Source organism: Aythya fuligula, chromosome 16 (assembly GCF_009819795.1).
Source record: "Aythya fuligula isolate bAytFul2 chromosome 16, bAytFul2.pri, whole genome shotgun sequence".
NCBI lineage: Eukaryota > Metazoa > Chordata > Aves > Anseriformes > Anatidae > Aythya > Aythya fuligula.
Window position 1 is genome coordinate 1,279,151 of NC_045574.1, and position 19,795 is coordinate 1,298,945.

The window sequence follows — 19,795 nt, forward strand, 5'->3', positions numbered from 1 at the left end:
ACTGAAAACATTTTGATGATGCTTGCAAAAAAACTAATGAGATAGTGCTAAGTATGACAATAAAAAATAAAGAACTTACTCATGTGAATAATTTGCTGTTGTAGCATTGGCCTTGTACCAGGTATGCTATTAGAACGAACAGGCAGTCCAGGCATAGAGCTGCCTGCTGTGGGTCTGGGCAGCGATGCACTAAACTCAGGTCCTGGTCTCATCACTGAAGTAGAACTTGTAGGTTCCAACCTGTTAACCTTTGAGTTTGGCAAACCCCAGTCTCCGGACTGGTGTTGATTCATAGCTACACTTCTGTTGGGAGCGCTCACTATAAAGAAAAGCACAAAATACAGTCTTTTTTTTTCTAGAATGCAATACGTATTTTTGTTTTAAAACTAACTGTAAGTAGATTTATTTGTTGTTGGTTTTCATTTATTTTTACACCAACAAAGACACTCACCAGTGACAGAGCAATTCACTGAACACTTAACAAAAGCAATTAAAGCTTACCATTCTAAGTTTTGAATCATCAGTTATACTCATTAAATATATTTTAAGTTGCCAATGTTTGACTGCCACTATGACTTGTTCTTGCTTCTATATAGCAAAAAAACATTAAATTCAAAACTTTTAATAGTCAAAAATAATTTCACTTATAAATAAACAGCTATATTCTTAAAACCTCAACTAGAGATAATAATTAAGAAGTATTTCTATACTGATTATAAAACTAATATTCAAATAATAAAAATAATAGAAACTAGTAATAATAACAAATAATAAAAACTAATATACAAAATTAGAAAGGCCAAAGCTCATCTGGAGCTCAATCTGGCTACTGCCGTTAAAGACAACAAAAAATCTTTTTACAAATACATCAACGCAAAACGGAGGACTACGGAGAATCTCCATCCTTTACTGGATGCAGGGGGAAACCTTGTTACAAAAGATGAGGAAAAGGCGGAGGTGCTTAATGCCTTCTTAGTCTCAGGCTTTAGCGGCAATACCGGTTGTTCTCTGGATACCCAGTACCCTGAGCTGGTGGAAGGGGATAGGGAGCAGGATGTGGCCCTCACTATCCACGAAGAACTGGTTGGTGACCTGCTACGGCACTTGGATGTGCACAAGTCGATGGGGCCGGATGGGATCCACCCGAGGGTACTGAGAGAACTGGCAGAGGAGCTGGCCAAGCCACTGTCCATCATTTATCAGCAGTCCTGGCTATCGGGGAAGGTCCCAGTTGACTGGCGGCTAGCAAATGTGACGCCCATCTACAAGAAGGGCCGGAGGGCAGACCCGGGAAACTACAGGCCTGTCAGTTTGACCTCAGTGCCAGGGAAGCTCATGGAGCAGATTCTCTTGAGAGTCATCACGCAGCACTTGCAGGGGAAGCAGGCGATCAGGCCCAGTCAGCATGGGTTTATGAAAGGCAGGTCCTGCTTGACGAACCTGATCTCCTTCTATGACAATGTGATGCGCTGGGTGGATGAGGGAAAGGCTGTGGATGTGGTCTACCTTGACTTCAGCAAGGCTTTTGACACCGTCTCCCACAGCATTCTCCTCAAGAAACTGACTGCTCTTGGCTTGGACAGGCACACGCTTCGTTGGGTTAGAAACTGGCTGGATAGCCGGGCCCAAAGAGTCGTGGTGAATGGAGTCAAGTCCAGTTGGAGGCCAGTCACTAGTGGTGTTCCCCAGGGCTCGGTGCTGGGGCCGGTCCTCTTTAATATCTTCATCAATGATCTGGATGAGGGCATCGAGTGCACCCTCAGTAAGTTTGCAGATGACACCAAGTTAGGTGCGTGTGTCGATCTGCTTGAGGGTAGGAAAGCTCTGCAGGAGGATCTGGATAGGCTGCACCAATGGGCTGAGGTCAACTGCATGAAGTTCAACAAGGCCAAGTGCCGGGTCCTGCACCTGGGGCGCAATAACCCCAAGCAGAGCTACAGGCTGGGAGAGGAATGGTTGGAAAGCTGCCAGGCAGAGAAGGACCTGGGAGTGATGGTGGACAGTCGGCTGAATATGAGCCAGCAGTGTGCTCAGGTGGCCAAGAAGGCCAACGGCATCCTGGCTTGTATCAGGAACAGTGTGACCAGCAGGGCTAGGGAGGTGATCGTCCCCCTGTACTCAGCTCTGGTGAGGCCGCACCTTGAGTACTGTGTTCAGTTTTGGGCCCCTCGCTACAAGAAGGACATGGAGGTGCTCGAGCGGGTGCAGAGAAGGGCGACGAAGCTGGTGAGGGGCCTGGAGAACAAGTCCTACGAGGAGTGGCTGAGGGAGCTGGGCTTGTTCAGCCTGGAGAAAAGGAGGCTCAGGGGTGACCTTATTGCTCTCTACAGGTACCTTAAAGGAGGCTGTAGTGAGGTGGGGGTTGGTCTGTTCTCCCATGTGCCTGGTGACAGGACGAGGGGGAATGGGCTAAAGTTGCGCCAGGGGAGTTTTAGGTTGGATCTTAGGAAGAACTTCTTTACTGAAAGGGTTGTTAGACATTGGAACAGGCTGCCCAGGGAAGTGGTGGAGTCACCATCCCTGGACATCTTTAAAAGACGTTTAGATGTAGAGCTTAGGGATATGGTTTAGTGGGGACTGTTAGTGTTAGGTCAGAGGTTGGACTCAATGATCTTGAGGTCTCTTCCAACCTAGAAATTCTGTGATTATAAAACTAATATTCTTTAATGCTTCTTCTACCAAAGCTCATACTATAATCTTGCAACATTTTTTGCATTAAAGCTTTTTCTTTTACAACGAGAACTATTTGTACTCAATCAACAAACCTAGATTTGCTCCAAAATTTTCCTGGTTTTCAATCATTCTTGGACTTCCACCCATCAAATTTTGCTTTTGTAACATGGAGAATGCATTGACATTCCTCACTGGAGCACTCGAACCCACAGGACTGTCTAAAGACATGGCTCTGTTGAAAGGTGGACGGGTAGGCTGCACAGACTGGGGACTCCTCATACCTGTTGAAGAATTAAAAGAAGCTTGCAATTGTATATTTTAAATAGAAAGTACAATTAATGACTTGTAAAAATTTAATCTATTTAGAGGCATGTATATTTGACCTTAAACAAGCCAATAGCTAGCTACTCTGCTTATGTTCTCACTGCCCAAGCCACATTTTGAATGTATAGTTCAGACCTTTCACAGGCAAAGCCAAACGCAACTACATCTGACAATAGACATAAAGAGGTATGTTTATGTTCAGTTTTATAATGAACCCTGCTTTTAATATTTTGAAATAGTCTAGTATTTCAGACACTTTAACATATAGGAGTGGACTACCCATCCTTTGGATAACTCTGACATGGAGACAGAACAAGTCAAATGGATCTCTGTTTGAATGAAGTGGAGCCCAGAAGCAGTATGTTTTTGAGCACTTTGCATTACGTGGATTTATTAGTGAGATCACTGTGTTCTACAGCCAATGCTGCCAGTGACCTCACATGTTCTTGTACTTGATTTCACATTTTTCATTATACATGATTCACCTCCTTAGGTTACATGAGCAAACTATGACCCCATATAATCAAGAGATGACCAACATTATAAAAGGACATGACAATTGTAATGATAATGATGCTGGTTTATTAGTAAGGTCATCTTTTTTTCCTACTCAGCTTCCTGTTAAGAAAGGTCATTCCTTTCAATGTCAAAGAGGAATATTGGTTAGGATTTGCAGGCCACAAGATGTTTTACATAGAGTAAATGGAAAATCAAAGGCTTGCCACCAGTCCCATGTTATTTCCTTAGTCATCTGCAAGGAACAAAAATCCTCAATTTCAATTTACAACTGACAAAACATTCTTCCTGATGTTTTGCCTCTGAGAAATCTGGTAGACAATCCAGATTGTCTACCATTAAGATACCATTAAATGAGGAACTGACATTAAGTGTACTCGCTGTGTACATAGTAGATAAGTGCTGCCATTTTGCATTGCATTTATCTGTAAAGGTACAGCAGATCAAAATGTATTCTCTAAAGATTTTAGGATGCATTATGTTTACATCAAGTAAGAAGAAAAGCCTAATTTTAAAACAAAAGTGATATTAAATGAAATTTCTTACTCAATGGGGCATTTCCTTGAAATAATGCTTGCTTTGTTCCAAAGCTATTTCCATTTGTAGACATAGCATTATTATAAAACTCCGAACTAGTCAGATCACCTAAAATTGCATCCAAATTATCCAAGTCTCCACTCATCTGAAAAAGCAGCAGTAAAATAACCAAGGTTACTTAATATCATACAACTATCATTCAGCTTTTATTTAGCTCCTCACTAATCTTAAACAATATTATTGAGATAAATGTTTTAGTTCACAGACAGTACCTTAGGCTTTCTCCCAATTTCCAAAGAACTTCCAATATCAATTAACTATGTTTTTTAGAGTATTTTGCTCTGTTAATTTTGAGAATAAGGTGATATTGGAGGTACACATAAATAACAAGAGAAATTTGAGACAACTTTTCCCTCATTTAAGGGAAAAAAGAGTACAAGAACCAATTAACTAAACCCAGTCAATATCTATTTTAAGCATTACACATTTTTGTGTATTGTTTATATTTTCAAAATGACATTACATAATGTCTGCTAGTTTTACCTTTTGCTATTGCATTGCCAGCTAATTATAAAGGCATTTAACAGCTCTGTTTCCTAATAAGCCACAAAAATAAACATGTGCAATGTGAAATTGCAGATGCTAAAGATTTAATTTTAGGTAACAATTTGTAAATATATGCTACCTTAATCAAACAATAATTTAAAGTCTGCACTACACCAGGACTTCAGTACAGCTACAGCATTTGGTTAAATACATATCCTGTACCTCTATTTGTTAGAACGTTGGCAGTTAGAATAAAATCTGACCACATAGTTGCCTACCATTTGCACATAACTTTGTTAGAAATGTTTATACGTGCATAGAAAGAGAAAAAAAAAAGGGGGGGGGGGAAATGTCCTTTTAGCAACTCACTGTAATAAAATAAATAAAATAAAATAAAATAAAATAAAATAAAATAAAATAAAATAAAATAAAATAAAATAAAATAAAATAAAATAAAATAAAATAAAATAAAATAAAATAAAATAAAAATAAAACAAAACAAAACACTGGCTAGTTCATTACCACCACTTTACATTATACTCTACCTCCTCTGTTGGTTCCGTTTTTATTTTCATGTCCTTTTCTTGACTGGAAGTAGGAATAGAAGAACTACTGCATTGACCCATTTTATTATCCACATTTTCTACTTTAGGCTTCAACTCTTTGGAAAGTGGATCCTTAACATCATCTTTATCTAACAGGTATCTTAGTAAAGCATTGTTTTCCTTCTTCTTTGGGCTCAGTTGTTCCTGTTTGACCGTGCCTTCTCCACATGGGGCTGTATTAGCAGTGTCATGATATGTGTCTTTACCAGTAGCTTCAGCTGTGATCTTGGCTACTTCTGCAGGAGAATTACCATTCTGCAACAATTTATGTAAAATCCTATGCTTCTCTTGCAGGAGTGACCCATGCATGTTTGAGGAGGAAGACACCCCTCCAGATGTTGATGAGGAAACTCCCGAAGGACTGGTAACATTGGTAGAAGATTCTTTACAATTAGATTCTAACGGTGAGTTTGATGCTGTGGAATGTCCTCTTTCATCTGAGGAACACGTGAGTAGCTGAAGCAGCTTTTTATGCCCTTTGCTTTCAGATTGTCCTCTCTGACTTTCGGGTGTCTCCAGGCTTCCCTCTTTACTATCTTTTTCACTAAGGAGATCCCTGCTGTTTGATTGGCAGAGGGAACTTTCCACTTGATTTTGTTCACAATACAAGCCGGAAGGGCTTTTGGAATCTTGGGTGCTTGCTTTATTTTGCTGAGCTACACTCATGTTTGGGGAATTATCCAATTTTGGACCCGGAGAAGAAAGTGTTGATAACAGGGAAGTTCCAACACCCTCACTAATGGCTTGAAGAGCACTAAGAGAACTGCTAGAGAAAGTGCTGTTGCTGGTGTTGCTGGCAGATCCCATTGGAGAGTGCATACCTGTATCACAGAAGAGAGAGCAAACTTATTAGATTACAGTACTGACTATAATTACTTTTCCTTCAGGATTATGTCTGACTGCTACATTGAGTTAATTACTTTAAAATAAATTTAAATAGGAAATTAGGTATAATACATTTAAGTCACGTGTACACGGTCATATAGAGCTGTTAAAAAGGATGGAAAATTGAATTCAGATAAAAGTGGGAGAAGAGAGCTTTAAAAAAAATATAGCTTGCAACAAAAATGAAGTACCTGTAACTGGAGAAAACTGGTGCGAACTCATTTTTGGACTCCCTCGATTCCTAGGAGATATCATTATATTCTGTTGGTTGGACGTTAAACCAGGACTACCATGTGGTGGGCTACTTATATTTAAGCCATAACTGTTGTTCTGATAGGCAGAGGACTGCATTCCTGGTCCAGAGTTCACTGGCCCCATACTACCAGGGCCTCCATATCGAGAGTTGCTCAGCTGACTCACTGTATTGGGATCTCCCATGCCATAGTTCCTGTTCTGCAATGGCATGCTTTGACTGGGTGACATGTTCATAAGACCACCAACAGAATTTGTATTTCCAGCCACAGGTGTTCTCATGTTTTGCCCAACTGTGTTAGGATTTGGTCGATATCCATTTTGCTCTCTGTAAATTCAACAACCCCATACACCCCAAGAGAACAAATTTAAACTGTATTCAGAATCAAGTGCTATAAAGACAGAACAACATTATTAAATAATTTTTCAATAAGAGAAGTGAGAACTCAAGCATCTCCACAAAAGCAGAACTGAAATATGCCACTCATTTATTCATTCTAGAAGTGTTCAGTCCTTTAGGTGAGTTGAGTTACAAGTGCATACAGTATCACCCCTTCTTTCTTCTACTTTGTTTCTGAGTCAATGGATGACACTATCCTAACATGCACACTAATCACACCCTGAACAATCTCAACTACTCATTTTTCAGCATCTGGAGGTACTTTAATGCCAGAAGCTGAGAGACTCCCTCCAGAGTGGCACATCAATTATTCCTGCAATCAACAAGAACAGGTCACAGGAAATGCTATTTAAGGTACATTTGAGTCATCAGTGATGCATCTGAGGGGGTTTTGTTGTTGTCTTTTTAACTGATCTGCAATTAAAAAGAACAAGATGCAAGATAAAGCATGTAACTAAGCATTTCTATTTCCAGTGTTTCATCATTGTAAATGTTAACCCAAAAGAATACTAAACACATAATAACAGGCCCCCTGCAGGAACAGAAGGAAAAACTTCCCTTTTGACTAGGACTGTCATTCTGCCACACAGCTGCGAGGCTGCATGTCGACTAAAATCTTAGATTGAATAAATGTGTCATTTAGTTTCATGCTATGCAACACCGCTTCCCAAATTATTATTCTTCTGTTTGACCTTTAACGAAATAAAATATTTTGGCATACTAGTTTTTCAGTTATCTTCAACGTTAGATGTATTTTTAAAAGCTATGACACTTAGATGACAGACACCATTGATTTCACCTTTGAAGAAAGTGGGTAGAGACAAATCCATGACGGTCATTAGTTACAGGATTTCGAAATAGTTTACTCTTTGTTTGTGCTGTCACGATAGTACCATCCGCTAAAGAAAACCGATACAGTGGTGTTTCAGCATGACCTTGTGTATAAGCTGTAAAGGAAATACACAAATATCAGTCGTATGTAAAAGACCAAAAATTGCTAATATGCACCCTACAAATTTTTCAGCAAAATACCCCTCTTCTGATGAAGATAAAAATAATCCAAGACACACCCAAGACTGATATTCAACTAAAGGAAGCATTACGCATTTTCTCCTCTAACAGCAGAGGGAGCAGAAAAGCAAACAAAAGATTATTTTGATGCTGCAGTATTTTGTGCTAACCGTGCACAGCTGGCAAAGTTCTACATTTAACAGATTTCCAAGACTAGATTAGCAGGTTTCCATGACTCATCCTTGGGGAGAAAGACTAATCAACACTTAAATAGCAACTTCAGTTAAATAAATAGGTAACAAATACAAAATAGAAGTGAAATTTGGAAGGCTTCTGATTAAGTACTTTCAATTTCAATTTTATTTTTTTTTTTTTTTTAATCAAAAAATTGTGGAAACCACTGCTTTTAATCTGAGACCCAAATTTCTTCTTAATGTGGGATTTATTTAATCAATTAAGTTGAAGAACTTTCAGTGGAATCTCCATTTTCTGCCACTACATGTTTTTCCTTATTTAATATCCCCCCTACTTGAATTTGTTAATCCTTGAGAAACACTAGAGTTTAGAAAATGTAGGAAATTTCATTTTCTTACTGTAGATGGTGGCTGTACTTCACTTTATCAAGATTATCAAAGTAGCATTACAAAATAACACTGGAACACTGAAAATATTTTGAAACCCTGTGTCTTGAATAAGATGAAAAAAGGCATCAACACAAACATTACCACTTTTCAGACTAGCTAACAAGTAAACTATCCTTTCTTTAGCAAAATAAAATTAAAAGAAAGTCATGTTAAAAGAGAATAACAAGCTAATGACAAACAAGTATTACATGTTATTACAGAAATTTGGCTGTCACTGTCCTTGCTATATCCATCCATGGAAAAAAATATTACTTCAAGCTTCCAGATTATTTATCTGGCATTTTCCATGAAAAGTATCTACACAGACACATTAGAAAAACAAAATAAAACTTGTATCAGAATTTCCATTTCTTAACAGTTCATCCTTCTTCAGACTGTACATATGAGTCACAGCAATCAACTAAAAATATAGAAAAAATGTACATAGGCAGAATTTTAGCCACTTTTGTTTTTCAGAAAAATATGCAGTCACTGGGAAAAGCAGTACAAGCAAACTGCAAACAGATTTTTACCTTCATGATAATGGCGTTTGTTTGACCATGTCTGTCCATCATTATGGCATAAGAACCTCTGAATACATCGACGAATTGTATCTTCAAAGCCAGGTCTCATGGAAGATCGCAATGAGTTTGTATCAATGTTAACAAGTTTGCCTGTTACATGGAAGAAAACATGCAAAATAAACTCTTTATGACTATGCCAATCCTTTCATATAAATATGGTACATTTCTGAAGGCTCCAATATCACTGTTTGAATTGTTCATCACCGTAACACCCAATTTTGAGTATGCAGAAGCTACATTTATGAATAATCTGCCATATGGGAGTATGATGCTACTTGTTAAAACATCAATACCCAAATGGATTTAGATAATCATAAAAGAGAAGTTCAAACATCCACAGGTTAATGCTAGGTCTTTTAGAAAACATACAGCAACTTTATCTCCGGTTACAGGCATCTAAAGGATTCACAGACAGTAAAACTTTATACTAACCAGCTACATCCACAAATTAACATCTTAAACATCCACAAATTAACATCTCAAACATAAACACCTAAACGCCCCATATAGATAAGTATTTCAATTTAAGCAATGTAAAGCACTTTAAATATTAGCTCACGTACTGCAGAAAAATATAAACATTCTAAAGAACTTTCATTATGATTTATATTTCTTACATGTGAAGGAAAGCATAATGCAAACAATTTGAAATGCTGCCAAGTAAAGACACAAGCAATGTTTTAAATCAACCTGCCAGACAATGCCATACCAGCATACAGACAGAAAATGTGTCCCACACTTGCTATTGCACCCTAGTGCCAACGATGGTATATTACAAAAAAAAAAGTTAGAAATTCTTGTTATGAATTCTGCTAGTCACTATGGATCCACAACTTACTTATTTATCTAAAACAAGCACGTGGGCAAAAAAGATACCTTCATACCTTCATCTTGGGTACATTTCTCACCTGAAAGATCATGTCTGGTAATAAAACTCTCTGGGTTTGTTGGAAATACTCTTTCAGCAGTTGTGATACGACGTGCCACACAAATCATACAAGACTGCAAATCTGTATTTAAAAAAGAATAGTTTTTCTTCAATTTTTTCCTTATTTCATTCTGTTAAAGACTAATAAAATAGCTGAAGCATCTTGCATTGTTAAAATAGAAGTATAAACAATAAGAATTTAAGTTTTTTGCATTCTGTTCCTATTTCATTCAGAAATGGATTGCATAAGCTACAGATTTCATAACATATACCAAATAACAAAAACCTTTACTCAGAGATTTCTTTTCTGCACAGTAATTGAATAAAATTTCCTACCTTCCCCCTCTTCCATCATAGCTCTTGGCTGAGATAAAGCAAAACACTGCATTGTTTCATATCTCTGACGTGTATCCTGATGGCTGCCTACATCTTCCAAAAGATCATGAGAGGTTTTCACCATCATCCGGCAATTAAATGTATGGCTCTTCTGTCTAGGTGTTTCATTGGTCCAAGCAACACCGTTAACTTAAAAGAACACAGTATGGGTTTATAATGATTTTCTATATTTTTCTTAACTTAGATACCTTGTTACTAGATTACAGAAATAAAAGAATTTTAAAATGCACTCAATATACCATCAGTTCTATACCTTGGGAATAGTAATACTGTGAGCCAAGTTAAATTTAAAAAAAAAAAACAAACAAAAAAAAACTCTTTCCTTAATATGATACTTTCACTCTTACTTGAAAGACAGGTGAAAAGTCATTCCCAGATTTAAAAAACAAGCAGTTCCTTCAGCTAGCCCTGTAGCTACACAAAATGTGTTCCTTTAGTACGCTTGCTTTAAGTTACAGGTAAACAAATTGAAAAGGCTAGAGTACAGTGTGAATTTCCAGCACATTTATTTCTAGTGGTGTGCTTATTAAGAACATTTTAATTTTGTGCATTATTAAGAACGTACTAACATTTTTTCAAAATTAATATACTTTTGGAGTCAAACTTCCTTTGCAAAAGTAAATTGTTTTGTGAGGTTATCCGTTACAAGTTACTTAGGTGTTTGTTTTTTTCCTTCTCTGATTATTTTCAAATAGTCCAATGACAGTATAGTAAGTCAACTTTCATTACCTGAAGATTTTGGTAAGTTTTTAAGGAAGTCCTTCCGGTCCTCTTCATGCAGGATACCATAGACGCTTGTATTTACCAGATCTTCTTGTTTATATTGCAAATACTGTGTGACGTTTTCTGACACAAATACTATGTTCCCATCTCGATTTACAACAAACAGGAAACCATCCAATGCCTAAATATCAACGTGACAACAGACCATATAAGACTGCAAAATTCTGAACATAATTTAGTTTAAAAATTATGCAGGTGCTAAATGTCAAATTACAATATATGCATTTCTTTTCACTGGTAGTACTAAATTTTCAATCTTTTCTGCTCAGAAAATTGTGCCTGTTAAGAAATTGTTTCAATATCCAAAATCGATCTATTCATTTATTATTCAATTGAGATTTTTCATAGTGATATCCAGCTTTCATATTTTATTCTTTCTTTATCTGAACCCAAGATAATGAATTCATAACATTATTTCAATAGCTGGCAAACTCAAATACGAAGAAATTCAGTAGAAACAAGTAGTAAGACCTGACCATGAAGACATTTCCACCAACAAGTGACAAAGTAACAGAGAGTCTATCCGTTTGTTAAAATACTGTATGTTCTTAATTGAAAGAAAAATTATTTTTTTATTTAAAACAATAGTTTCAAACATGCTTTTTCTTAGATTATTATGCTTGATAGCAGCATTTTTTGAAGATGCTCCACATTTTAGAAACACAAACATCAAAATATATCACAGACCCCTAGTCTCTGTAAAACCTCATACATTTATTTTAATGGACACTCCTTAAACCTAAGGGAAAATATTCCTTGTATGGCTAAGCCCTGCTTTAGCAGTAATTTGTTAATGACTGCCAGAAAAAGTAAAGTACAAGAATACAAGAAAAGGCCAAAGGTTATTCTTTTCTTTCATTCTACAGATTATTTCAGCAAAAATAAGAAAACACAATGGATTTTATTTCTGATCCTTTCATAGTTCCATATAGTTCTTGCATACTATTTCACTATAGCATTGCAGACTCTATTGTAATAGTTTCAGCTGCTCTAAATATTTTTTTTTTTCCATAGGGATTTACCAGGTACCTAGTTTGTACTTGCCTGTAATAAAAGAGGTCCCAAGGAATCCTTATCAATAACTCCTTGACCCGTAGAAGACACATCAGCTTTCTGAACATCATCATCATTAGAAACAGCTTTTCCTGAAAATCAGATGTTTCCATAAAGCAACATTTCATATGAAACTATATTTTTAATATTACTAGCCAGATTCTGAGAAGTAAATAAATAAATAATAATTAAAAAAAAAAAAAAAAAACAACACTAAAAAAACCGCTAATGAGAGAGGAGGTCTCAAATAGTGCTCATTGCTTATGACCAGAATAAATGTCATGGCTACATAATATCAAACCCTTTGCTCACAAAAATTGACTTCACAGTTAAAAGGTGGATCAAAGCAACCACCACTCTATTTTGTGAACAGTATTTCTTCTGCTGCTTCCAGGATCATATGTCTGATGACTGCTTGATGAATCTTTCAATGTCCATTAAACAGACTTTTTGGCACATCTTTATGATTTTATTTTGATTATCTCATCATCACTGGTCACAGTCCTCAAATGCTATCACAACTGTTCTATGAACAGTCTTTGGTAGTGTTAATATATGTGTTTGCGAGCACACAAATCTGTCCGTATGTATATGTATATATATGAATAAAATTATATTTTAAGGATCAAAATATCCTAAATGAGAAATTTGGTTGCAGGCAAAGGTGCAATGGGCATCCACATCAGGCAGGAGAATTACAGAAAACAAACAGTAAACTTTGTTCTGTGGTATCGCATACTAAGCTGTATAATGAAACAGTTATTATATAAGAGTAAATGCAATTGCATTAGAAATATCTTAAAACAGATGTCAAGACATCTTTTTAGAATTGTTTTAACGTATTCAAAATTGTGGTAAATTAGCAAGACAGGCAAAATACACAACATAGCTCACTTGATTTGAAACAAGAATCTACTGTTCAAAGGAAATATGTATTGTCGACACTTGGTAGGCTAGTCATTTAAAATATATATATTAATATGTATATATATAGTCATGTGAAATATATATATATAAATATATATATATATGGAATACATATATATTCCATCACTATGAATTTCTTTTTTTTTTTTTTTTGCATATACCTATTTAAAAATATATGTATTATACTACTTAGTCTTTCCCTTTGAAAAAGGAATCACAAGAAAATGAAATCGTTTGTTTGGCTTAGCAGGGAACTGTACCTTGCTCTTTTATCTGTCGAATCTGTCTCACGGTTTCTTTTAAAATAGCACATTTGTCTGGTTTGACATTGAAATTATCAATGTCACTCAGATTAGCAGATATCAGTTCAGCCAGTTCTTCAATGTATTTGCTTTCCTGCTCACGCCGACGCTTCTCACCACTGCAGGTCAGACTAGGAATCAAAAACATTATTAAATATACTTACATTCCATCATGCAAAAAGGCTGTGTGCTCACACTGAACTTCTTGTAACACCTATCTATTAAACCTAAGTAGTAGTCATTCTTCTAGCAAACACAAATCTAACGGGGTATGCGTGTGTTTTGGTATGTTGCTGTTTGTTTTTTTTTTGCCTTTTTTTTTTTTTTGTTTGTTTTGTTTTTAATAATCTTAAGTACCGATTTATCTTAAGAGGGCATGAAGTTATTCATCAAAAAAAATCCTTCTGTGATATTCTGTTGTCATAAATTTAAAATAGTCACCATCTGAAATGAGGCCTGCAAATCAATTACCAAATATAAGATGCTGCCTCTGTAATTACTGTGAAGCAACAAGTTTTTCTTCTTTTGTCTTGCTATCACAGCTTCAAACAGTGACTCCTTAAACATCCACTCCAATAAGATTTAGCAAGAGACTAACTACTGAGTGTAGTTCATAAGCTTTGGCAGATCTACACATAATAGTAAAGCTGTGCATCTTCACAACAAAAAATGGCCTAACAATTTTTCAACTGAACACAATGCTTAGTAAAAACATACTCAAAAGTGCAATGAAAACTTTTCAGATAGTAAAACAAACAAACACATAGCAAAAGAAACAAAGTAGTCTCTATACACCTACCTTGCACCTGGGGTATCACAAGGCAATGGCTTGCGCTTCCTTGACTCATTGGCCAAGCTATCTAAGGAGTTTTCTCCTAATCCACTCATCCTGACGACACATCAGCAACTAAAAGCAATAAAATAAAAATTGTGAATGAACCTCTCAAAATAAAAGTATAAAATGTAGAAAACTTATCCAGAAAACTTATTTTTATCTATAGAACTGAGTCTTCATCTATTTATTTATAACTGAAAATCCATCTACCATTTTACTGTTAAAAATAAATCTGGTTACAATTTTTTTATTCTATTTCACCAAAATATAGGTTTACAAAACTTTGCATCAATGTCAGCAAGACTAAATGTAAAAAAATGCATTTAATTTCACAGTATAAATTAGTATGAGTCATCTGTATTTTATATATGCTGAAATAATTTTTCCCATTTTCAGAGATGTTTAAAGCTTTGCACCATAGAACAGGAATGACTGTATAGCTCCAATTTGTCTGAAAACAGTAAGATTCTCAGTATTTTAATATACGCTAGAAAACTTGATAAGAAATTGGTTTCTTTACAAATAAAACAGTAAAGGAACTAAAATGGAATATAGCCTTGAAAAGACATCTAGTAAACAAAGTGCTTCCAGGACAAGCCATCTAAAGAAAAAAGAGAGGTGTTTGCATTGCTTCTGATGTACTAATTTGGTTCTTGCTTTTTGTGGCAAAAAATACTACAACTTAAGAGGAGCAAACTGAAAGGGAAAGACCCACAAGACTGTACTTTTGTGAAGCAGCAGAGGGGTTGCTTGAAGCAGTTGATACTGTTACCATTTTATGTCAGCTACAGACAGAGAATTGGGGACATTCTTCCTACAGCAATACCAACCTTTGAAGACTTGAAAGGACAGAGGTTTGCTGACTGCACTGAGGAGGATACACTGAATTGCTCTTGCAGATTTGCACAGTTCAGTAGACTGGCATACATTTAAAGCATGAGTCCTCCTTGCAGCTAAGCAAATGTTTAACATAAAGTCATATTGATAACCAAGTCTTATTCCAAGTGATATGCACTAGGACAGGAAGGGTAACATACTTTGTAAATCACAGGAAAATTAAAAATAACTGTAAAGTATAATCTTGCATTTGAAACAAACTATTACAGAAGATGCCTAACTCCACAACTATAGCAAGGACTGCACAGATATGAAGTTGGTGTAACAGCTAACTCCTTGATACAAAACCAGGATGGATAAGACAGGGTAGATCAAAAGGCAAGCCTGAGGACTGTTATTCAATCAGGTATTTCTCCAGGGTAAAAATTCCTAAACACAGGGAAAATAGCAGCCCACCTTGCTTCAAGTACACAATTACACCGCTAGATGACAGTATATTGCTAAACGGCAGCATGAATGGTGTTTTCTTCAATTAAGCAGCTGAATGAAAAGCTGCTCAGCTGAACAAGTAGTTTCAAAACCAAATTATATAAACAAGCTACGATCATGCAAAAAGCGGCTGATTCTCCAAAGCGGAGGCTCAGGACAGAACAGACTCACAGGGTCTTATGCCCGTGGAGCTCATGCTCAGGCCATGGGTGACACACGCACCCGAGGATCAGGATCGATGCTTCTCCCCTCCCACAGCTGCATTCCCAGGCAAAGTGCGATGCTGCAGCACGAAGAGCTATTGCGGCGAGAGAGAGGATGAGCTAAGCTATAATAAGATTCAAGGATGGCTCAGGAAGGGTGTGGGCACAGCAAATATGTCTGAAGCTAAGAGCAAATGATTCTATTTAAGAGGAAGAAAGATTGAAACTGTATTAAATAGTGGAAAAAACGAGCTTGGATAGCTTGATTTTTGGCATTTCAATGGAATATAATTTGGGTTGCATTAAGTGATTTAGAATGGAAATGCCATTTCTGGTTTGGCATCTACCTGTATTGACAGGTATTGAATTCAGCATAGGATTAAATAGAAAACAAAGTTATTATGTTTTGTCTCAGAAATATGATACACATCACAGCACTTGTATTCAAGAAAAACATTAAGTGCCTACAAATAGAAGCTTGAAGAAGGAAGGAAAAACTTGGTAAGTGGTGTAGCTCGTTTCCCTACTGTTATACCCAAGTAGCTTGCAGTACTTCTTCCAGCCTGGAGCTGCACAGTGCTCTGCCCATGCCTTTTCTTTTCCCTAAGAATACCTTTCCAGAGGTATTCCTGAGAAGGTACATAACATCTACAACAACTGCTTAGCTAAGGAAACTCTAGCAGCTGCTTTCCAATACACGTGGATTTACAGTACAAATGGTTAATAGTCAAACTAATCTTCCTGCTACAGGACATCTTAGCAAAAGAAGCCATTATTGAGTGAGTTAATAACGAAACAAATCACCAGTTAAAAGATACCACATATTACCTCTATCTATTGAATAGGAACCTGTAATTTCTAATGGGCTAAAGAGTTTTTTGAAAAATAAATCTATTTGAGGGACAGAGGGATTCATTATTTTTTTATGCTACCCATTATGTTTAGAAGACCACTCTGAAACAGTTTTCAAAAGTTAATGCATTTTTACCATTGAAATAAAATAAGTTTAATATAACCACCTTCGAAAACCTATTTTCTGAGCTAAGTTAAAAGCACAATTTCTGGCTCTTGCATCTGTAATACTAGCTATAAAAATGGTGCTAGAAAGACTCTACTGCTTATATTGCACAATCTGACTCAAGGAAAGCTTTATTTATTTATTTATTTTTAGAAAAGTGTTGCACAATGAAATTCTTATTTGCTTAATGAAAAGATATTTATAAGTTAGCTTAATCTGACACAATAAATAGCTCAGTTACTACATAAACCAAGGAAAGTGTAAGAAACTTTAGATAAGTATAAGTTACCCAAAGCACAGGAATTATAATCTTTCATTATATATTATTATTCTTACTCAGAACAACTGAAAGATAGGTGTGACAATAATGACTTTCATAAAAAATCTGACAACTGTTTTGCTAACTTTAAGTTTATACTTAAATTTGAGAAAAGATGTTCTAAGAGATGGTTTAATGTCTTCAAAGAAAAAGACATTAATTCCTTCAGCTGCAGCAGTAATGAACCACTGTATACTAATGTTCCTATATCCACCTGTGGATTGGAACCAGAGGCAGCAACATTTGGAGAAAATGTTTCAAACTTCCATGACTATTTAAAAATATTAAATCCTAGAATTGTTTTTGCAATACCCCTAGATTTACCTTTTCCAATACAATCTTATATTTTCCATGTTTTTTCTCACTCATCAAAATGGGGAATCAAGAAAACAAAAAATAACAAATAACTTTTTGCTCATCAATAAGTGTCTTGAAAAAAGACACTTATTCCCTTTTAATGAGGTGCATATGTCTCTACTTTTCACATGCCTTATACTTTTCACATGCTAGGTCTATTAATTTTTCAATGAAAATCACAAATGGACTGTTAAAAAAGAAGCACTATTGTTTTGCACGACATAAAACCAGTTCGAGTAATTAACAGTCCATCTATTTCAACAATATATGTACAAATTTCAAAAGACAAACCAACAGAATTTAAAGAAATCATCAGCATTCAGAAGATTGTCTCTTTTCAACCTGCCAGTTTCAATATTTAGACAGGCTAAAAAATTCTAAAATTGTGTCCTGGTCCATCAAAAAACAGTAAGCATGTCAACAATAAGATGTTTGAAATTCAGAAAGTTCCTAAAGCCATTTATTAGAGAGCATTCAAGTCAAAAGCACATTAAGAAGTACTGAGTACATTAAGCAGAAAGTTTCCAGCTTGATGTGATCTTTTCTTCCCTGGTCTTACTCCCCTCACTCTCACATAAACTGGAATGCTCCTAACTTAGAACATTAATTTCTGCTATGTTGTCTTTCAGTGAGCTCATTTGCTTCTTCAAGTGCTACTTCCCTTATGTTCTTTCTTATCCCGGTGTTCTCAGTTGGTTAAAGAGCTATTTACCAAAAAGGTTATGGCAACTGGGAAACTTTTGTCCTATCAGAAGCCAGAAAACATAGACAACTATATACTTCAGATTTAGGTTTTGTATTTGTTTAGTTGAAATAGTTGACCATACACACACACACAAGATAAAATTGTATTAAGTGCATACACTCTTTTAGCACTTTTTTAGTCCCATGAAACCATCAACATTTTGCTATAGTAAATATATGTATTTGTGGCATATAGCACATTTGGAAGCTCTTATGTCTGAGCTGACTTCTCGTTTGAAGAGTTCACTAGGGAAAAAGCATAAACTGGCTCTTAGCATTCCCCAGAATAAGCCAATTATGAAAAATTAAATCAAACCAGTCCTTTTCAGTGAATCATGAAGATGGCCTGGAATTTCTTTAATTGTACATAATTTTAAAGTATTAAATACAATCTTCCTTTCTAAAAACCAAGACATAATTCAGAAAACTTCTTAAGATGCAAACTGTAATAAACTGGTTTATGCTAAGGAAAGTCCTAAATCATTAAATTTAACTTTATGTAAATAAAACTAAAGACATTCTTTTCAGCTGCTCCCCATTCTTAAGATATTTTTTTTTTCCTTAAAAGCATATATATATATAAAAACATGATAACTTTCCAGTGATAAATTCTGATTCAAAATGTTATTCAAACCAGCCAAAGTTTCTTTTGTTGCAAGACTGACCACAGAAACAACTGACGTTCCCATTTACAAGGATAGGAGTCCACACAAAAGCAAACTCGAGAAACTCCCGTTATGTTAGTATTGCAGTAAGCCTTTGGTTCTCTCGCTCTCTTTCCCTCTTCTCTTCCCCTCTCCCCATGCTTCTTATATACTTACATGCATAATATGCAGCTTTAAAAATGATACAGAAATAACTGTTCAGGTACATATAGTCCAAGTATAAAATGGGTAACTTACATGTCCTTAGCAAACATTCAAGCACAGCATATTTTTCATAGGACCTTCAGAATCAGAAGTCATTTTAAGTCACATCCTGAAAAACAAAAAAGGCTGTACATGGAAAAAAGTGTTTGCTTTTCAATATTTCATCTAACATTAATAATCTTTTTAAAAAGTAAGCACTCATTATTCAGATATTTTAATGTGAAAGATTATAACTCAATTGTACTAACTGTAACTGTCATTTTTGCTGTATTCTAAAAAAAAAAAAATCTGAATCTCAACATCACAAATGCCACTAGTATGATAGATTTTCTTTCTTAAAAGAACTGAAAATGTTTATTTTAAATGCATTTTTTTTTCCTTTAGGAGGAAAAAAAAGTAGATGTTTGATCTTAGTAACTTTAAAATCTATTAAAAAATTATTTTGTAAAGTTGTGATTGGCAAGTACAAAACTAAGCACTTAGCCACTCTGCTTCAGCTTGTACATAGTGCTTTGCACTGTTACATGAGAATAGCAAACAGTTTTCCGAGCTACAAACATTTGATTTTCTGTTACCCTGTTTTTCTATGAAATTCTAGGAATGAGTAATCCATATTATCATGCATTTCATACAAGGTACGATTAAGTGTACTAATTAGTGAGATTCTGGGTCTCTACAGAGAATTACGGTAACTTAGGAAAAGTTTCAAACAACAGCTGCGTGATTGAATTGATTTACTGAAAACTGCTTAAAGCACTATGTAAAGCAGAGGCTGTTCA

The 19,795-nt window shown here is 35.6% G+C and overlaps 1 protein-coding gene across 5 annotated transcripts in view; it reads right to left on the bottom strand.

Moving 5' to 3' along the window:
- The window catches only part of NCOA3 (nuclear receptor coactivator 3), an 83,536-nt gene that overhangs the window by 8,114 nt on the left and 55,627 nt on the right, over positions 1–19,795 (bottom strand). For all 5 annotated transcript variants that reach the window (XM_032198425.1, XM_032198422.1, XM_032198423.1 and 2 more), the window contains 14 exons: positions 19,050–19,125; positions 14,145–14,252; positions 13,304–13,476; positions 12,108–12,208; positions 11,010–11,184; positions 10,221–10,409; positions 9,865–9,966; positions 8,906–9,046; positions 7,538–7,685; positions 6,278–6,666; positions 5,142–6,022; positions 4,060–4,195; positions 2,766–2,954; positions 80–319 (listed from right to left, as the gene is read on the bottom strand). In XM_032198425.1, the coding sequence (XP_032054316.1) occupies positions 80–319; positions 2,766–2,954; positions 4,060–4,195; positions 5,142–6,022; positions 6,278–6,666; positions 7,538–7,685; positions 8,906–9,046; positions 9,865–9,966; positions 10,221–10,409; positions 11,010–11,184; positions 12,108–12,208; positions 13,304–13,476; positions 14,145–14,233 (2,953 nt within the window). In that variant the 5' untranslated portion in view covers positions 14,234–14,252; positions 19,050–19,125. The remainder of the gene's footprint in view (positions 1–79; positions 320–2,765; positions 2,955–4,059; positions 4,196–5,141; positions 6,023–6,277; positions 6,667–7,537; positions 7,686–8,905; positions 9,047–9,864; positions 9,967–10,220; positions 10,410–11,009; positions 11,185–12,107; positions 12,209–13,303; positions 13,477–14,144; positions 14,253–19,049; positions 19,126–19,795) is intronic.